This window comes from Homalodisca vitripennis, chromosome 4 (genome assembly GCF_021130785.1).
Source record: "Homalodisca vitripennis isolate AUS2020 chromosome 4, UT_GWSS_2.1, whole genome shotgun sequence".
Lineage (NCBI taxonomy): Eukaryota > Metazoa > Arthropoda > Insecta > Hemiptera > Cicadellidae > Homalodisca > Homalodisca vitripennis.
The window spans coordinates 76,687,785-76,708,146 of record NC_060210.1 but is presented as its reverse complement, the minus strand read 5'-3'; the positions used below and the strand labels follow the sequence as shown (position 1 = coordinate 76,708,146).

Here is a 20,362-nt window from a genome sequence, read left to right as displayed (position 1 = left end):
GGGAGAATTTATTTGATCAAAATTTTCTTCATTATTTTTAATTATTACACCTTTAGGGATTTCATGTGTTTGCATGTTATCTTGACAAGTTATACATTTCCACTCTCCCACAAAATCCTCCTTTTCCATAGTTTTCACATCAGATAGGGTACATAAGATTTCACAAATTCCACAAGGAAATTTTGCTATATTATTTGTGTGTGCCAAATGTGTGTCTTAAAAACTTTTGTACAAATAGTCAAATTTGTTTACAACAACAAAATAAAGCTTTAAATTAAAGCAAATTTATTTTTCAGTGGAGGAAAAAGATTACTCTCGTAGAGGGAATTGAACCAGGTATCTCCCAATTAGAAGTACAGCACTTAACCTTCTGAGCTATAGTAGTTGTTATCAGGGCAGCAGATAAAGCCAGATAAGCTGTACCTTATATCAGTACCAGCTGTTTGGTGTCCAGATAACCTGCTTACACTGGAAAAACCCCAGTCCTATCTTATGAAAATTAAAAAAGTCAGAATCAGTTGTTGGTTGTTGTTAAATAGGGTTTCTTCCTTCAAATATATTCAAATAGCCAAAATTGAACTATAAAGTATGATTTTACTTAAAATATCTGCTACAAAAATGTGCTGCAGAAAGGTTATTTTTAGGTTGTAACTTTAAATAATTGATAATTTAAATAATTTTAACTTAAAAACAGAAACTATTTTTTCACCACTTTAACCCTCTCCCGGTCACATTAATTTCAGGCGCTCACGGCAGAACGAGACCTATTAATTTGCGGCGGCGCGTTACGGTGAGCGCTCAGTGGCTTATATTGCTTGCATCTATTCTGTATTTTAATTATTAGATAGATGTATGGATAAGACTAAAATATGTTTAGTAATAAATAAATTCTTTACTTACTAGTCATTGAGAAATCTCGACTCCTTTATTTTGATGGTACGTGAGGAAACAGGGATTTTTACAGAATGTAATGTCGCACTGCTTACAATTCCAATAGCTTCTGATTGGTCTGCCAGAATTAGTTTTCTTTTTGTTATCACGACAAACCACACAGATTGTTGCATGTTACTGTTTCTCCAAAACATGAGGGGTTTTTGGTGACACTACACCTATCGGTAAACTCCGCTTTCTTCCTAATCGCTTCCGCGATGTAAAGTTGCCAATGAGTTGCTCAACAAGGTTTTTGCGAAAATCCAGTTGTGTTTGACCATGTTTGTTTTCTGCAGGTAAGTTAGATAATTTATAAATAATAAAAGAATTTACAATAGTGGTATTTATAACAAAGTGGAACAAATATTTCCACCATTTCTTTGATGGCCTACCAACACCGTAGTAACTGCAATTTATTGTAGTAATACTGGTCTGATTTATCTACTCCACCCATATTTTTTGTGTATTTATTTACTACCTCAGGACAATTTACTTTTATAATTTCATTGCCCTTTCCTGTTTTTCTATTTATTTCTAAAGTTGTCTCAGGATTAGAATTAGTTGAAAGAAATAAAACTTCTCTGTTATCTCGCCAAACAGTCGCAATAACCTGGCCACTCTGCCTAAACACACTATCACCCCTTTTTAGCTTCAACGATTTAGGTATTTTTAGCTCTGTAGGCCATCCAAATCTGTTTATTCTGACTGCCCCACATGAATAAGTGTCTTTTTCTAACAGCATATTGGCTAAATTAAAAGATGAAAAAAAGTTATCAAAGTAGACATGATGGTTTTTACCAATAAATGGTTCAACCACATCCATCACAACTTGTTCTCCCAATAAAAGTGTATTGTTTTTTTCTTCTTTCTTACCCAGATATACTTTACCAAATAAAAAGTAACCACTTTTGCTACAAGCAGACGCCCACATTTTTATGCCCCATTTAGTCGGCTTTTTCGGCATGTACTGCTTTAGACAAAACTGACCCTTGAAACCAATCATGGCCTCATCTACAGATATATCACGGCCTGGTTTGAAGTATTGTCTGAAGTCATCAATTAATTTTAAAACTGGTCTAGCCTTATACAAAATATCATAGTTGTTACTCCTGGGAGTCTGAATGTGTGCTGGATCACTTACATGAAAATACTGGTTTATTTTCTTGTACTGGCGCAAGGTCAAACATTGCTGAACTATAGGGCATTTTACAAAATCACCGATGAAATATTCATCAACGTTTGGTAGATCATATAAGCCCATAAAAATTTCTATTCCTACAAAAGCTTTGATTTCATCTCTAGAAACCGGGGCCCAATGTGGGTCAAGTTTGTTTACAGCATCTTGTTTTTTAGCAGCATATGCATTCGTACACTCGACTATGTTGTCAAAAAATGCATCACCTCCCAACAATAAATAAAAATATTCTACGACATCAGAACCAACAGGCAAAGTGTGAGATGGCCCAAAATCACTGTAAAATAAATTTGGTTCTGTGTAAGTTATTGTGCGAGACCAGGGAGGGGGCACACGGCCGCATGTTTGTCGGCGACAACTAGTCGTCGGCTCGCCAGGCTCAAGGTCAGCAACATCGTTTGACTCACCAGCACTCTCCGAATCACTTTGTTCAGTCAGTAATATATTATCGTCAACATCATTCAAATCACCAACACTTGATGCATCACTAACATCACTAATATCACTATTACTACACACCTCCCGATCAATCTCACTGTTGCGAAGTGAACACCTAAAATCAGCCAATTTACCACTCAACTACTGCCAAAATAACAGATAATAATTCGTTGTAATGGTTTCAATAGTTAGAAGTAGGACTCCGTATAGGCTAGAAACTGTAATAGTTCAAATTAATGCCGGTGGGAGGCAGCACCAGACAGACACAGATGGTAATGTAGATCGTGGCGATTCGTGGCGTTTGACCTGCAGTGGCTCGGAACAGTGCGTGGCGATTCATGGCTTGTGACCGGGAGAGGGTTAACACTGTCCCGATATACAATTTTACCAAAAATCTTGACAGAATTCACTTTAAATAAAAAGTTTAAACACTTTCAAATGAACTAGTTAAAAACACCTATGAACACCATATTAACCATTATCGAAAAAATCTAAAAGTAGATAAATTGATGAATTGCCACATGTACAATCCAATACACCAATTTTGAGCAAAGTATTTTTGAATGGTTACTTTTAAAGTGATCAGTTTTACAAATAATTTTGCAAATACCACATGGTCCTATTACATGGTTTAATGTAGAATCCTATTCACCAACTATTGGGTAAGTTTTTTTCTTATGAAGTTACTTTTAAAGTGATATTTTGCAAATACCACATGATCTTATTACATAATTTACAGTAAAAAGAAAATTTATAATGAGAATTTTCATTATGAATTTTGAGGTTTTTATAGACTGTATATATAGTTTATATTAGCTCTATCAGTTGTCCTTGGTTCATGTCTACAGTTTATACGTCAATTTCCACTTACCATTTTCACCACAAACCATTTGAAATTGAATTTTACAGATGTTGTCTGTTACAATATATATTACTGTTTGTTTACTTCATTATAGATTTTCCCGTAAGAAACTCTATAGTGTATATAAATTATAAATAATTGATATTAATGGATCTATATTCATATATTTAACAATTCATTAGAATCAAAATACTAAAATCGATGTTTCTGAAGTGGAAAGTTCACGGATTTCAGACAAGTTTTAGTCCTATTTATAAATCAGTTTAAAACTTTATCCCTATTTTAAAAGTGGATTCTCAGATTTAAAGTGTTTTATAATAATAAAAAAAACAAGACTATTACCCAGGTTCGGTGCCGCCGCCTTTATATTTCATAACACCACTGTTTTATTACAGTACATCTGGTAACACTAAAGGGTCATTGCCAGGGGTAAGTGATCTCTAATGCAATGCAGACGTGTGATAGGTGGGCCCTGGGGACTGAAGCCGAGGCTCTTGTACTGGCTTTATGTTTCCGTGGTCAGACCTGCACTAATGTACGGAGCTGTCGTATGGTGGCCAAAAACGGAAGCCAAGACGGTGGTAGCACGTCTGGCGGGTATCCAAAGGATGGCCTGCCTCGCTATCACAGGGGCTTTTCCTAGTGCGCCAGGCGCGGCTCTGGACTGTTGTCTTAATCTCGCCCCTCTGGACATTGTCATTCGAGCTATGGCCAGGAAGAGTGCCTACTGTCTTCAGCAGACGGGACTCTGGTCGGGCTGCAGCGGTGGGCACTGCAGAATTGGCACTCTGATACAGGATGATGTTTTGCACATGATCTCTGATCAGATGCCACAAAAGTTTTTCTTTGACAAACCCTTTAGGATTATTTTACCCTCAAGGGATGGTTGGTCAGAGGGGAAGAAACCTCTTCCACCAGCGGAGCTCGAATGGTACACAGACGGCTCCAAAACAAAAAGCGGCACAGGCGCTGGAATTCTGGGAGTGAGACCATGTAGGGAGCTGGTGGTTCCTATGGGTCCGTATCCGACAGTCTTTCAAGCGGAGGTCGCAGCCATTATGGAATGTGCTCGTGAGAATCTTCGTCTGCGATATAGGGGCAAGACGATTAACATTTTCACGGACAGTCAGGCAGCGCTGATGGCGCTGGATTCTTGCGCAATCAAATCCAAACTGGTTTGGGATTGCTATCAGACCGTTTCCTCCCTTGCCAGAATCAACAATGTAACCGTTTGTTGGGTTCCGGGTCATGAGGGGATTCTTGGGAACGAAAGAGCTGATGCCCTGGCCAACCAGGGCTCAGCAACAATCATGACGGGCTCTCAACCGTTCTGCGGTGTTAAAAGGTGTGAATCCTATAGGGTTGTCTCGAAATGGATTCGCGCGGAGCATGGGAGAAGGTGGAGGTTGCATCCGGGTTTGAGAGTGAGTAGAATGGTATTACAGTCACCTTCCTCCAAGGTGGCTTCGGACCTTCTCTCATTAAACAGATCAATGTCTTCTAAGGTCATTGGTCTCATTACGGGGCATGGTCACCTGAAGAAGCATCTACACAGAGTTGGCATCCTTCAGGAGGATCCGCTCTGTGGAAGGTGTAATGAGCAGGAGGAGACTGCTGAGCACCTGCTCTTTGATTGCCCTGCAATAGCAAGAGAGCGGTATGCCATCTTTGGTTTTCGGCAGTTTGTTGAACTGCTGAAGTTGTAGACTGGTAGGCCTCATGGTGTTTCCGGGGTGCGCAAAAGGCCCTTGAGGCTTAACCCATTGCGGATCGTGAAAACGGGGCGCGCGCGGGCCTTAGAGTACGAATTAATCCGTATTACAACGCAGCACCCGCAGTGGTTGCACGCCTACCTGCCTGATTAGTGCGCTCGCTAATTATACATGTTTTGTTTGTTTATGTTGTTATTTATGTTATATAAACATTATACAGATCATATTAAACAAGTATATTATACTAAAAAAATGTAAAAATACAGGTACGTAACATTTTTACTAACGTTTTTTGCGTGTTGTAGCTGCTTGATGTAGGACGGATCAAATGTTTTACACAATAAAAAAATGTTGTAATAATACTGACACTTCAAGAAACAACTAATCTAATATTTACAAAATATTTACACTGTATTGAGACTGTCTTTTGTCTTAGTAGTGGATTTTAGTGTGATAGCCCGCTCGTCACTGTCAACATTAGTATCCGCGTAATTATGAAAACGTGGACAAATACGCGTGATAGAACCGTCTACATCCTCAATAACACTATCGATATCACTTTCATCACTTCCAATTTCTAATAATAGTCTATCTAATTCAGATGATCGTAAATTGTCACCCATTTTATTTACGTACACGCACACGAGGCAAAGGAAAATCGAACGCCACGACTGTACGCCTTAGACAAACTATTTGTCGCAAATAATAACGTTATTGACCGATAACGAGGGGAGTATTTGTGGACGAGTACCAGAGATAAGATAGGAAGCCAGTCCAGGAAAACAGACTATAAATATCTCCGAGGCTTATAACAGCGATAAGCGTTCAAAACAAATGAGTCATCCGTACCACGTCATCCGCGTGAGGGTCACGTCATTGTGCTTTTGGTCCACGCCTCGCTCCGCGTCACCCTCACGTCGTTGATCCGCAATGGGTTAAGTGCATGGCAGTAGGCCGCCCCAAGGAAAAAAAAAAAAAAAAAAAAAAACACTAAAAGTCAGAGAAAATAATTTTGATAATAAAACTTAGAGCAATATGCTTTCCTGTGTAATACGATCAGGGTGGATACCCGACTGGGGAACCAGGAATAAGTGGGAAATTTAACGGACTGGGAAGAAAAAAGCCTGAAATCAAGAACTGATTAATTTCAAAACATTGTATTTTACACAATGTGAATCGTGAAATTGTGAATGAAGATTGATATATGTTCACAAGCATTATCTGAGGGTTGCCTTTAGTGTAGTGGAGTATATTTTGGGTAGTTCTACGTCTGTGCCACCACAAGACACCCCCTCCCCCCTAAAAAAAATACTTAAGCATTAGATAATTTAAAATTGGCCAACCGATCGTTCCGAACTTCAGCACTAAACTAGCGGTAGCGTCGTAGTGACCGCAATAAAAAAAGGGTTTTTTAGTATTTTAATATTATTCAGTTATCAAAGTGGAGTCTCCAGACCAATCAATGTTGTCCAACTTTTATTCTTCAGTGAAAATAGTGTTTTGACAAGACGTGTATTAGATAGGTAGCATAGGCCTAAAATGTACAGTACTCACCCTATAAACAGGGTTAATAATTTGGTTTGTTGAATAATGTAATATGTTTGACGGATTGATAAGAGGTGCAACCCGAATTTTAGAGTACACCAGAATTTCATTTGGAGTTTTACCAGGCTTGAAAAGATACCTTTTGGAGAAGAATTAGTGGGTAAGCTATAACAAGTAATGCCAAGAAGGGCGTGTTTGCGTCCGATATGTTGCACAGCAATGACAGAATGAGCTGAAGGTTGAGCAGCATGAGAAAAATTTATTGTCTAGAATTGGTGGCATATAAGAGACATTTTGTGGTACCTCCCTGCTACTCACGTCTGTCATGGCTAGTGTTTAGTGTTCCCAACATGTACAACACAGACATTAAACTTTAAGTCGTCGCTCGGTCCAGCGCTCACCGCCCACCGCTTACCACTCGTATCGCGGCCAAGGCCTCGGTTGGTCTATGAACGATTGCTCCTTACACACGTTCCGATTGATAGATTACATAGGTTCAAACAGAGAAAGTGATGTTATGATATCACGGTCATATACAAATCTACTGGCTGAACTGAGTTTACAATGGCAAAAAATTGTAAATTCGCGGTAAACTGACTGTAAAACATTGCGTCAAAACGGGTGCAAGAGCTCTCGCGAGCACTGCCACAACCAGTGCCGGACAGTTGTTTGCAAGAACTGGTGATCAATATCGGCTATTGAAATTTCAATTGTAAACATTGCCGAGACATCGCAGCCGTGTGTGAACAGACTTCGTATTGACTATCGGAGAAAATTTTAGTTTTTGGTGAATTACCTTATATAAAGGAAGAATTTACAAGATACTCTAATAATTTAATCACTACTTCTTTTGAATATTTAATTAATGTTATAGGAGTCTTATCATAACCACTGGATGACTTGTTTTGAAGAGAATCAATGATCATACACAATTCTGTTTGTCACTGGAGGACATCTGAATGTTATTTTGCCAGAACCATGTACATCAGAGACTAAGTGTCCTTGTGTTATTACTTCATTTTGTACAGGTTGTTTTTGAGTAAGTTATCAATAACACCTAAAAGTAATCATTAACCCTTTGAGTGCCACGGGTATTTTCCAAAGGCATATGCATAAAGTGCCACGCTGTTTTTCGCGTATTTGTAAGCTTTTGGGAAAAAGCTGTTGTAAAATAACTACCTAACAGATTTCCATAATTTTGCTGTTGTTTTTTTCTTATTAAATGCAGAATATGATACATATCGTTACAAATAAAATTTGATTTATAAAAATATAAAAATTTCAGTATTTATAAAAAAAATTGTTTACTTTTGTATAAAAAGTTAAGTTTCAACCTAATTTTTGTGTATACGGTATTTTTAAGATTTTTTTTTCTTTATACCGTGATAAAGGCCATATAATTCTAAATAAAACCCATATGTAATATCTTATTCTAGAATTTAAAAAAAAAATTGCATTATATGTATTAACAAAATGCTGTCCGGTACCGACATTTTATAAACTGTACTTCATTTGTCAGAGTTTACAAATTACTTAGTAATGATGTAGTTTTACCAATAAATCTAATAAAACATCAATATAACACAAATAAATATGATTAGTAAATGTAGAAACAAATACTTGTTAACATATTTACACTGAAAATTCACGTTTTTCGCTTGGACACAACTCAAATCACTACATTACTTTTGTAAAGAAATACAGTAAAATACTGTATAAGTTACTATTTTATTTTGTATTTACTCAAATGCTTGGTTATCGGCACATAAACAACAAGAAAGGCCGTTACGCAACACGGTAGTCGTATGCTACGTCGCGTGACTGGAAGACAGAATCATCGCACAGGTACTTTGGTATTATCACAGCCCACTATTTTTGGACGAGTTTTCCTTATCAGAGATCAAAATAAACTTCATTATAACATTATAAGTTCCTTCTTCCATAATGAATCGAAAAATACTAGATGAGTCATACTTCCTATCTCCAAATCATCTCCAAATAGACACACGAATGACCTGACATTTTCGAATAATGAAACGTTGTTCTTATACTTTTTGATTTCATTGATTGTCATAATAACTTGTAAATTCCAAAATAGGTTAAATAAAGTCAGTTGTTTTTAATACTGTAATTTATTTTGTCCCCGATAAGGACTCGTCCAAAAATAGTGGCTTCTTGATAAGTACCCAAACAACATAAGTTTCACAGATAAAATAGTAGAGAAACAACATAAAACTCGTATTTATTGATAGTTTGGAACATATTGAATACAGCTGTCTGGTTATTTGGCCAAAATAATCTTGTACTATATAAAATATTATCGAAATACGAAACGTCAAAATTGGCGACGCTGGTACTTTATGCACTTTTCGTACCGTCAAAATTAGCGACGCTGTGACACTCAAAGGGTTAAAATTATTACTGACTTGTGTAGAGTTGGAGATCTATCCGTTACCTACATTAAGAGATATGTTATTTTTTATATCATCCTTCTTTTTTCCTGTTTCCTAATTTATTATATCCCATGTTATTTTACATACACTGGTTGAATTTTATTTTATTTTGAAAGAACTCTTTTTTGCATTTGTTAGTAAACCTTTATATAGTTTATTTTTATTTAATATCTCATTAAAGAATTCTGGTGAATTTGTTTGTTTTGCTAATGTTAAATTTAAAATCTTATTTTTCTCAGATTTTTGTTCATTGGTTACCCAATTTTAAATAATTTTTTTTCTTTTTTAAATTCTTGGGAATACCAAATTAAAATAATACATTAAAATATTATCAAAAGCTTCATACTTTTCATGAACAGAGGCACCATAGACAGAGCTCCAATCCTCACACTGCAATAAATTCACAAGCCACTATTTTTTAAGTACCAAATTACACAAACTACTGTAGTTATAAAAATAATATTTTAGCTAGAATTAGTATTTTTTCTATTTATTTTAACACATCATCGAGAGTCTGCTCTATCTATTTGTGGACAAAAACTATCAGAAGTATGCAAATTACTGATTAGTAAAACATGTTTTTGTAGTTCTTTGTATTTAAAAACTATTTTGAAACATATAGTAATAAAATACTGTGATTTATAAATAATATTTAAATTGATATTCATATTTTTATGCCTATATTTGTCAAGGCCATCGTGTCTGCTGGTTCTATGCGCGACGTTACCTGCTCAGCGAAAATTAAGCAATCACTAATTTTATCTATATATCGTACTTAGTGTTGTTGTACATAGATTACCTATAAATCTAAATATATCCATACATTTTTACATACATGAAATATATTCTGGAAGCTCATTTTATAATCTACCAGTTCTATTATTTAAAAGGAGAAGGTAGAGGTTATGGCTTGTAATTTTAAATATATTCATTTCCCAGTATTTGGGCAAATTACTTTGAAGTAGCGTGGTATTTTAAGCTTGCCCTACCCAAAGGAAAAATTAATTAAGTACAGTTCAGATGAATGTGTTTGATAAAGTATCACATGGACCAACCCTGTGTATTGGCAAAACCATTGTTGGTACCGAAAGTTTGTCCACCTCAATGCTGGACTGCAGTCTGTCCCATGGTAGCACTGTGTTGGAAATACCAACACAATTATCTTTGTTTTTTCCATATTGGATATACGTATTTTCTAAACATCACAGAAAGGAAAGTTACTTGGAAAGTCATATGCTCATACGCAATGTTATGTCGACACATCGAAAGACACAGAAATAAAAACTAAGGAGCTTAAAATAGGTGATAGCAATAAATCGTCACTGAATTTCTTGCATTTCGCTAGCTACAAAATTTGGTAGAGCACTGCATTTCTTGCAAATACAACTGGTTATGATAAACCATCACAGTTGCACTTGACGTAAGGGTTAAATACAGTATTATAGTTGTTTATTCGGCTTGAAAATAGACTAGAGAATCAGAAATTTTCGGACGGGAAAACTAAGAATTTGAAAATAGGTTTTGAGTAGCCATCCTAACAATTGAATTTCTTGTTGGGGGCTTATGGTTATATGGTCACCTGCTTTGTCTTTGTCATCACCATTATTATTATGCATTATTATTCAACCTCCTCTCACCATCCTTTGTAACATATCAGAACTCTCCAGTTACTGTCAGTCCGTCAGAAAGGTGGTGGGAGGACAAGGCTTGTAGAGCTCACTGTGTCAGTGCAAATTTTTATTTTTTCTTGTGCAAAATTTTATTTGTTTATAATTTATTTCTGTAGTGTTTTATTATTTTTGTACTTGAACAAAATATTACACATTTTAAATAGATTAAGTTTGGATTAAAAATTTACTTTGTAGTTTTACATATTGATTTTTTTCACAGTGAGTTGTAGTTTCATTAATTATAACAAACTATTATGTTTATTGAACTTTAGTTGGACCAAACATTTACTCGAACCCCACAGCAAAACTTTCTAAATCAGTCCTCTGTGAAAAATAATACAAAATTTGTTTACCTTAGATGTATTATAATATAATGTTCCTACAGGGCAATATTATATAAATGTTGCCCTGTAGGAGCATTAGAAAATAATTGGAAAAGTATATCTCAAAAATATATTTATATGATAGTATAGCAATATTGTGCACAGCTGCAAAAATATATTTTGTTGAAAATTATAAAAATCACTAATAAACTTTATGAATTCTTAATAAAATTATCAATATGAAACTAAATAGTTGTTACACAGGAATAAATATAATTTGCTCCAATGCTCTTTATTAATTTAATTGTTTTTGCAAATGTAAAATATATTTTTTATGAAAAGAAATATAACTAAATAAACTAAATTTTTTGTATTTTTTAATAATACATACAAAAAAGAGGAGCATAATATAAACACACACGCATGTCATGGCTTTAACCAAGATACTTTAAAGAAATGTTCATCTTCGTTAAGTAAGTGAAGATTAAAAATAATCTATCTTCATTATAAATGATAAAAGCTATTGAAACATTCTTATAAATTACCAATACAATATTGTGTTTTGAGGGAAAGTAGAACTTTTTAATTTTAATTTTTTACTGGAAAGAATGTATTATTTTTTCAAGGAAATTATATATGAACACCATTATACAATAACAATGAAAATGTATAATATACATCATAAAAAGCTGAAATATATATATATATATATATATATATATTTATATATAAGTATTTTTATTTTTATTCGTTACTCTCATCAGAATCATGTCTCTCACTGGTATGGTCATCACAGGCGATTGTAATTTTAATTCAAAGTTTATAATATTGTGTGAAGTTATAATAAATCCTAAAACTAAAGTAAAAAGATATATACTGTTATAATCCGCTTATCTTTTTGTGTTTATTAGTATATAATAACGTTTATTTAGATACAAACAGGTAAGTGACTTATGAGACCTTGTTCAAAAGGCCTGTCAGTCACCTGTCTGGAACCAGTGTTAGCCACTCTGCTCTCCATTGTGTATCTTTTATAGAATATTTAATCTGTTCTAGACGGCCATGTGAAGTGGAGAACCACAAGTGCCCATTGCGCTGCAGTGAAACCTGTCAGCCTTGTGTGATCCTAGTCAGAAAACAGCTGCCATGCGGTCATTCAACTGAGCTGCCGTGCCATGTGGAGCCAGCGTCAGTCAGATGTAAGGAACCAGTACAAGCCACCCTTCCCTCATGTGGCCATCTTGTATGGAAGCCCTGCTATCAAGATCCAGAGTTGAGCTTCTGCTCGGAGCCTTGCACTTCCCGATTGCCTTGTGGTCACGCATGTGTCTGGAAATGCCATGTTGAGAACGATCCTGACCATCTGGAGGTTAGTTTGGTACAAGTGTAGTAGTGATTGAAATTGTTTCCTCACTTTTATGATTAGAATCGTGCAGCAGCAAATTTGCTGTGTCTACTTAGGTTAAATTTCTCTAGATAATGTTGAAGTATAACCAAATTATTCCTCCATGTTTTTGTATCTCTGTAACAAAAGTACCTTATTCAAAGGCGAATATTTTTCTATATGTTGAGTTTTACTCAAGAGACTGGAAACAAATTGTATTTCTGTCTGTCTGTTCACATATATCCTTAACGAACAGATCTTGTCTGCCCTTCTCTCTGCTAGATATCTCAAAAATGAAATGAGCTATAAACTTGAGCAAAGACTGTTAAGCGACTTTTAAAGTTGTGTATTCCTACCTTATTAATAATGTACTTCAATTAATAGTATTTATATAAATATTATTGATAAAAAAGATTTATTATAAAGATATTTTGTTACCTAAAAATACAAATAATGTTTAAAACAGGGATTATTCGTAAATTTTATTTGTCCCTTTCAGGATTGAGGGCTGATCCATCAGCGATAGCATTTTTCTCTTCCGTACTATTGCACAGTGCAGATTTCCCACTATATAGGAGTGTAAAACGGTTTTCGTACCTAAAACTTGTAACCTGCAATGAATAAAATATAGTTCCTCTAACTGAAAAGCCACACTTATTATTCATATTCATAACCAGTCAGTACCTCTGAGATGTATGAGTAATTTTGTTTCTGGTTTCAGAATGCTTATTTATGTGGACAGACTTTTTTTAAAGGTAAATTAGCTTATAAATAAATAAAACTAAACATAAATTTTAAAACTACCTGTTTTTTTATCAACTATATCAAGGTTATGCGTAAAGATTTTTATTTGATTTCCATTAATAGTTATTAATCTTTTTAACTATGTCAGGAATCTGTATCAGTCAGATTGTCCGTTGTTGGTTGGACCCGTACAGAAAATTAAATTATTTTCTGAAACAATTCATATGTTTGTTAGCTCATAATTTGTATTTGCTAGATTCACTTTCAATAAAATAAACCATTTTCATATATTTATTTTCTTTTTTATAGATCTGATATTCTATCATGTATATCCCTAAATGTATACTAAATGTATTATTAAAACTGGATAAACAATTCTGGTTTGAAAAATAAATAGCATTAAAATTATGTGTTTGAAGAATTGTTGTACCAGACAAATATCAACTGTCATCACAACTGTACCTATCCCAGTCCCAAATGCTGTCACTTGGATTAGCAAGCTTTGAGTCCTCATGTCCTTATCTGTGAGTGCTGAAAGCATTTATTTGTTACAGTACCGGTGTTTGAAAGAGTGTACCAATACAAACACCAACTGTCGCCGCAACCATGCCTGTCCCAAGAAATGCTACGAAAAGTGTGGGGACTGTCCCGTACTCATACAAATCCAGCTGCCTTGTGGCCACAGACAAAAGATGGCATGTAGTCAGGATGAAACTCTAATTAGCTGCATGAAGACTTGCACCAAAACTTTGCCTTGTGGGCACAAGTGCCCATTCTTGTGTTCGGTAGATTGTGACCCCAAAAGATGTGTACAGTTGGTATGTATGTTTATTTATTCATATTTATTTGGGAGTAATTTCATTTTACACCTATGCGAACATTTTTTTTTCTCTAATATGAAAATATCAGATACTTTCTGGATAGCCCTTGTAAGTCACTTAGCCATTATTACTTTGGTTCAGACTATATATTTTAGCTACAAACATTTTGACATATTACTACATGGTCACTACCACAGAGTAATATTAATACCATTAAAAGGGATATAAATAACGTAATTATTTTGTATTGTCTTGGAACTGTATATATATATATATATATATATATATAGATTATCTACAAACATTTTGACATATACAATAGACTCATGTTAACACGATCCTCACTAACATAACTTTCTTGATAACACATGCATTTTCCTAACCCTCTTGAAATCACCATAAAACTTATGTTGAAAGTACCTTTATAGTACAACTAATTTCTTTTAAACCTCATTAGTACGGTTTTTTTGCAATTTTAAACTTAATTAATGAGCTTCATAGTGCCTTGGATCTCATCCATGTAAGTAAATCTAAACAAGCAAAAATTAAAAAAGATTTCATGAACATTCCATGTCCATCTGTAAATTTATGAAATAATAAATTATTTATATGACATTACCAACAACAGTCCTTTTGCACTTGAATATTTAAAAGAGGATTACTAATGAAGGTTATCAGGACAGGAGTTCTCATACTCTGATTCCTCTGTCAGTGATGAATCTTGCACACCTCCTAGTGCTTACAAACCAGAAACACTGATGTCATCGTAACTTTTTTTATTTTTGAACCTAACATTATAAAACTTTGTATGGTTTACTATAAGATTGCACATAGTAAAATAGTATATCACAAGTAAATTATTTGGTTTTTATCTCTAAAATGTTAAGACTAAGAAGTTTTTTAAAGTGACTACAGATATATAAAACTGAAGATCCATTTTAAGACTACCAATATTTTGTCACAAACTGCGTTAAATAAATTTAAAGTAGTTGGACACTACTTAACTGTCCATTAACCCTTTGTGTATTAACACCCGGATATTCAGACATTTCTAGAAGAGCTATAAATGCTAACATCCGGTTAATCAGAGGAGCCTGGAACCGTCAAGAAATACTAATGTCTGGATAACTGGATGATTTGTATTATTAATTTTTTAGTCATATTGATCATATTTAGTACTAATGTAATCACGAGAAAATGTAAATTAAGTATATACAGTACAGTCTCTATAATCTGAGTGTTCAGAACTCCTGCACGTCTAATAATCCATCAATGTTGTCAGCACCGATGAGTCATTGGTAGGTTTCAAATTTCAGCCTGCCAGTATAGCGTGATGCGCACATTGCAGTCTTCATAGTAACAGTGGTACGTCGTCGTCTGTTACCGATAGTTGTACACAATGAGTCTGTCTCGGATGAGCTTAGTGAAGACGGGTATTGAATACATTCAAGTGTAGTGCGATGTCACAAAAATGTAATGATGTCACGCTGAAATTAAATATAAAGTACAGTATGCCTTTTTAAAATGTTCGGAAAAGGCTGGGAAGTTAGCTCATTTGTCTAAGGAATACATTGGGTGTTCAACAATTCATGACATAAAGAAGAAAAAGGAACAAATTGAATCATTCTTCAAGAGGGGTAATGAACCTTCTTCCAGCATAAGAACACTTCGAAAGCAGGTGAGTTTTCTCAAGCAGAAGATGCAGTTTATAGTTCGTTCATGCAAGAAAGAAACCGGCACACACCTATCTCAGATCACATTCTCATGGAAAGGAAAAAATGTTGTACAACAAAATTATGAAAAAGGATGTTTTGCGTGCCAGGGTTGGGTGGTTGGATAAATTCAAAAGGCACTTTGGAATCCGATTGCTAACTTTAACTGGAGAAAAACTCTTAAGTAGTGTAGTGGCAGTTGAGCCTTTTGTTCAAAAATTTTAAATAAACTGTTGAAGAAATTAGTTTGGGTCCAGATCAGGTAAACAATGCAGATAAGAGCGGTTTGTTCTGGCGTCTTTTGCAGAAAAAAACCTTTTTTCATAAGAAAGAAGTTAGTGCTCCAGGTCACAAAAGCTTCCAATATTCTAATACTGATGAGACTCCAGGAAAATGTTTTAAAACTTTCCTTTGTTTGAAAGAAGCAGAAAAGCATTAAAAACTATCTTACTGTTGTCGAAGCAAATGTACAGTAGGCCTAATGTGATTAATAATGGTTTTGTGTTAGTAATATAATTGACTCTTGTACATTGTTTTAATTCTTTTTTTCAATGGCTTTTAATTACAACTAATGTATTTATTGTTTTTAAATTACTGTTTTAATTACTATACTTATTTTAGCCACCATCATTGTCAATAGCTTTTGTAAATAATTATATTATTAATGTATATATATATTATACATATATATTGTATTAATAGTATTATATAATATTTATAGTATTATATATTATATATATATATATATATATATATATATATATATATATATATTAATACTATAAATTTCTTTCCTTTGATGTGGCTCTGATTTATAGACAACATTTTTGTAGTCTGGAATCTAAAGAAACTTAATCTTTTTTTTCTTGATAATTTAAATAACTTTTCATGTCTAAACTTAATTGAAATATTTATTTATCACAAAATCATCATTTTTTGGGATGTTGAAGTATTTCTAGAAAATAATATTTTTTTAAACCAAAATACATGTTAACACATTCGAGTCTAACGCTCGAGCCAGACTCGAGCGCCGTTGTTTAATCACTGGGCCGGCGCTCGAGCGTGACTCGAGCACAGCTTTGCCGATTGATATACGGAGTTGCCCGAGTGATATTCGAGTGCCGTCTGCTGCATTAAAAAGCCAGCTTTGTTGGTTAGTTCAGAAAAATTCCGCTAGGCGCTACTACGTCATACCCGCTTGAGGCTTTTGTTTATCGACTGACGTGGCCTTGTGCGTCGTCAGTCTGTCTACGACAACAGTCATGGAGAGGCGCGCATTTCAAAAAACAATGGAAGATTGCAGTATATTAGCTGAATTAGAGTTAGATACGGACTCTAATATTGTTAATGACACCGATGATGATCCAGATTTCAGCAGGTTCTACTTACTGCAAGGACTGTAATGTGGCACTCTGCGTACCTGACTGTTTTGAAGAGTATCACACTAAACAGGATTTTGTGTGATTTTTTTAGCATTTGAAATTTTTTGGCAATTAAAATTATTTGTAAATATGTATATATTAAATGCATTAAAAAAATTGTAATTACTTGTTTTATTTATTCAAAAGTTAGTTTTCAAGTAACACAAGACATGCAGGAGTTTTTATTTTTCTTCAAAAAATGTGAGTTTTAAATTTTTTTAAAAATTAATTAGATTTTATAGGAATAAAGTTTTACATATCAATTTAAAGAGGAAAGATAGAACTTTCAAGAAAATATAATATCATATACATAATATTTAACAGTTTTCTAAAAAAAAAATCTGAAAACCCATTAATTTATGCAGACCAGGCTATAAAAACAGCAAATAGCGAGCCAGACTCCAATGTGTTAAGGGTACTAATGAAATGAAATACCTACATTGCAGTAGCTGCCATCCAAATCATGTCAAAAAGTTCATACCTAAAAGTTTTTTCATTAGAGCCAAATCCTTATGTACAAACACTTCAGATTTCAAAATTTACAAAAACAAACTTACTAAAGCTTTTAGTAACAGTGGATACCCTAAAAAGATATTTGAGCCGGTAGCTCAGACAACCTAAAAAGATTACAAATATTCCAAATCACTTCCAAAATGATCCAAAATTTATAACAAAATTTTATCCTGGTTTGCACCAATTGAATAGAGTTATGAAAATTAACTGGATAAACTGGAATTGCCAAGAGGTGAGGGCATCCCATGCTTACAACATCCTAAGAGTTGGATGACAATCACCTTTCTCCTCATCATACTAGTAAATGCACCAAAAAACTATCTTATGCAGGACGGAAAATTTACAATTCATTACCAGACAACGTATTGGATTTAAGAGTTCTTCACCTTGACATTGTAAATTAAGAATTCAATCTATTTTATTGTAAATTTGACGCCATTACATTTCTTGAAGATGTTTTAAATAAAGATTTTCTAATTCTAATTCTGAAGCTAAAAATGTTTATTTTTTATAACATTTTTTCATTACTGCATTATAAATACTCAGTCATTCAATGACAATTGTCTCTGTAAGTTCTTGCAATATAAAACAGTTACACAACTCTCATTGAACAATTCTTTTGCAATGTTGTAGATGGAGCTTATATTGGTACTGATAACTTACTTACATTAAAACATAAAACCAATATTTAATACTTTTTGTGATGTGTCTGAAGAAGATATCCTTGATATCGAAAGGCCTCACAAAATAATAAAAGTATTAAATATTGGTTTTATCTTTTAATGTAAGTAAGTTAAAATTCTTTTGCAGATTACAATCGCACATGGACTTGTATTAGTTAAAATGTAATTCGTTTGTTAGCAGCACAAATAACAAGAGAATATGTTTGGAGTTCTAATAGTTTGGATTGATGGATGTGAGATGGCAGGATACTTCTTAGTTACACATACGTAATCAGACAAAGAACAGAGAACGAATTTGTATTTTTCAGCAGTAACAATGTGGGCGCAGCACACAAAAACATAATATGTACATCAGTTGAGGGGTTAAGAGTGTCATTCTCAAGATGTTTTTTGTGCTAGGATTCACGTTTTTTCCATTAGTAATTTTTATAAAGGCTGACTTTTTCCTAATTGGAACAACTATAAGAATGTTTTTTAATTTAGGTGTTCACTGAGTTAGTTTACAAAGTTACTTTTAAAACTCTTCAAACTTACTTACTTTGATTAAACTTCACAATGTTGTGTTGTAGTCGGGATTCAGTTAGATAATTTGTGGCTCACATGGTGTAAAGACTTCAGACAAATGAGATAAGGCAGGATTATGAAGAAGTTGCACTTATACAAATAAATCGAAGTAGATCATATTGGTATCAACAATTTCGTGATGGTGTTTCAACAAAAAGATTAACCATTTAAGTACACTAAGGAGGAGTAGTTTGAGATGCAGTTATCAGAAGTTCCTGATTTTCCGAATTACTGTATAATAATTAAAACCAGTCATTATTGGTATAAATTTTTTTTAAACAGAAAGGTACTCAACAAAATTTTGTATCAATTGTATGTATCACATTACTATGGCATGAAAATAATACCGTTTTACTGAGTATTACAGGAGTGAACAGTGCTAGGAGCCAGACAGTGTTGTCGATCATAGCGGTGTTTCCGTGCATGTGCTGGAATTTGATTTACATAATATTTATGTACAGTTAATGAAACGAATACATTTGTTGTAACTTTATTTAGGTCTGCTACTACTAATAAAAAATTATGTATAATAGAGGTAAAATTTCAAAAAGGTTGTCACATTTGAAAATCAACTTTTCTGGCAAACTCTTGGAAAGCATATTTCATTCTGAAATACTTGTTCTGAAACAGGTAGACAAAGAGGGCACTTGTGGACACGTGTTTGAGAAATTGAAGTGCAATGAAGGGACTGAGTCTCGCAAATGTTTGAAACGATGCACCCGCAAATTGCCCTGTGGTCATCCTTGTCATGGTACGTGTTGGAAAGATTGCACCAGTGACCTATGTCGTGAGATGGTGGTCAGCACAGTGACACCAGCCTGTGGCCATACAGATCTATTGATTCCCTGCCACTTAAACATATCAGGTATTACAGTAATATATATATACAAATTGTATATCTAAATAATCTATGGAATATATATTTATATGCAACAAATGATATTTACTTCTTCAAACATTGAATGTGCATCTTAAATACTGTGTTTTTACAAGTGATGTATTGGTAATTCTTAATAAATAAATTGTTGTGCAGTGGTTAATCAAGGTAGTGACGAGTTACTTCAATGTTGCAACACGCCATGTAAATCCCAACTTCCCTGTGGCCATGATTGTGCTGGAGTCTGCGGTGCTTGTATGCAAGGACGATTACACATGCCTTGTACTGAGAGTTGTAACAAGGAACTTATCTGTGGCCACATGTTAGTAAATTATTATTGTCTAACTAGTTTTAGCATAACATTGTGTTAATTTTAAAATTCCTAGTAACTCGTAACTTCCTTATCTTTTCTCATAATCTAATTGTGTTTAAATAACCATTGTTTAAATACAATTAGTTGCCCTCCAACTGAGTTTGCATACATATTCAACAGTAAACTATTATTGCCTAACTAG

General features: G+C 34.0%; 1 protein-coding gene across 3 annotated transcripts in view; it reads left to right on the top strand.

Moving 5' to 3' along the window:
• Positions 1–20,362, top strand: part of LOC124359554 (NFX1-type zinc finger-containing protein 1-like) — a 138,019-nt gene that overhangs the window by 64,752 nt on the left and 52,905 nt on the right. For all 3 annotated transcript variants that reach the window (XM_046812398.1, XM_046812401.1, XM_046812399.1), the window contains exons 9-12: positions 12,185–12,497; positions 13,811–14,074; positions 19,601–19,835; positions 20,004–20,169. In XM_046812398.1, the coding sequence (XP_046668354.1) occupies positions 12,185–12,497; positions 13,811–14,074; positions 19,601–19,835; positions 20,004–20,169 (978 nt within the window). The remainder of the gene's footprint in view (positions 1–12,184; positions 12,498–13,810; positions 14,075–19,600; positions 19,836–20,003; positions 20,170–20,362) is intronic.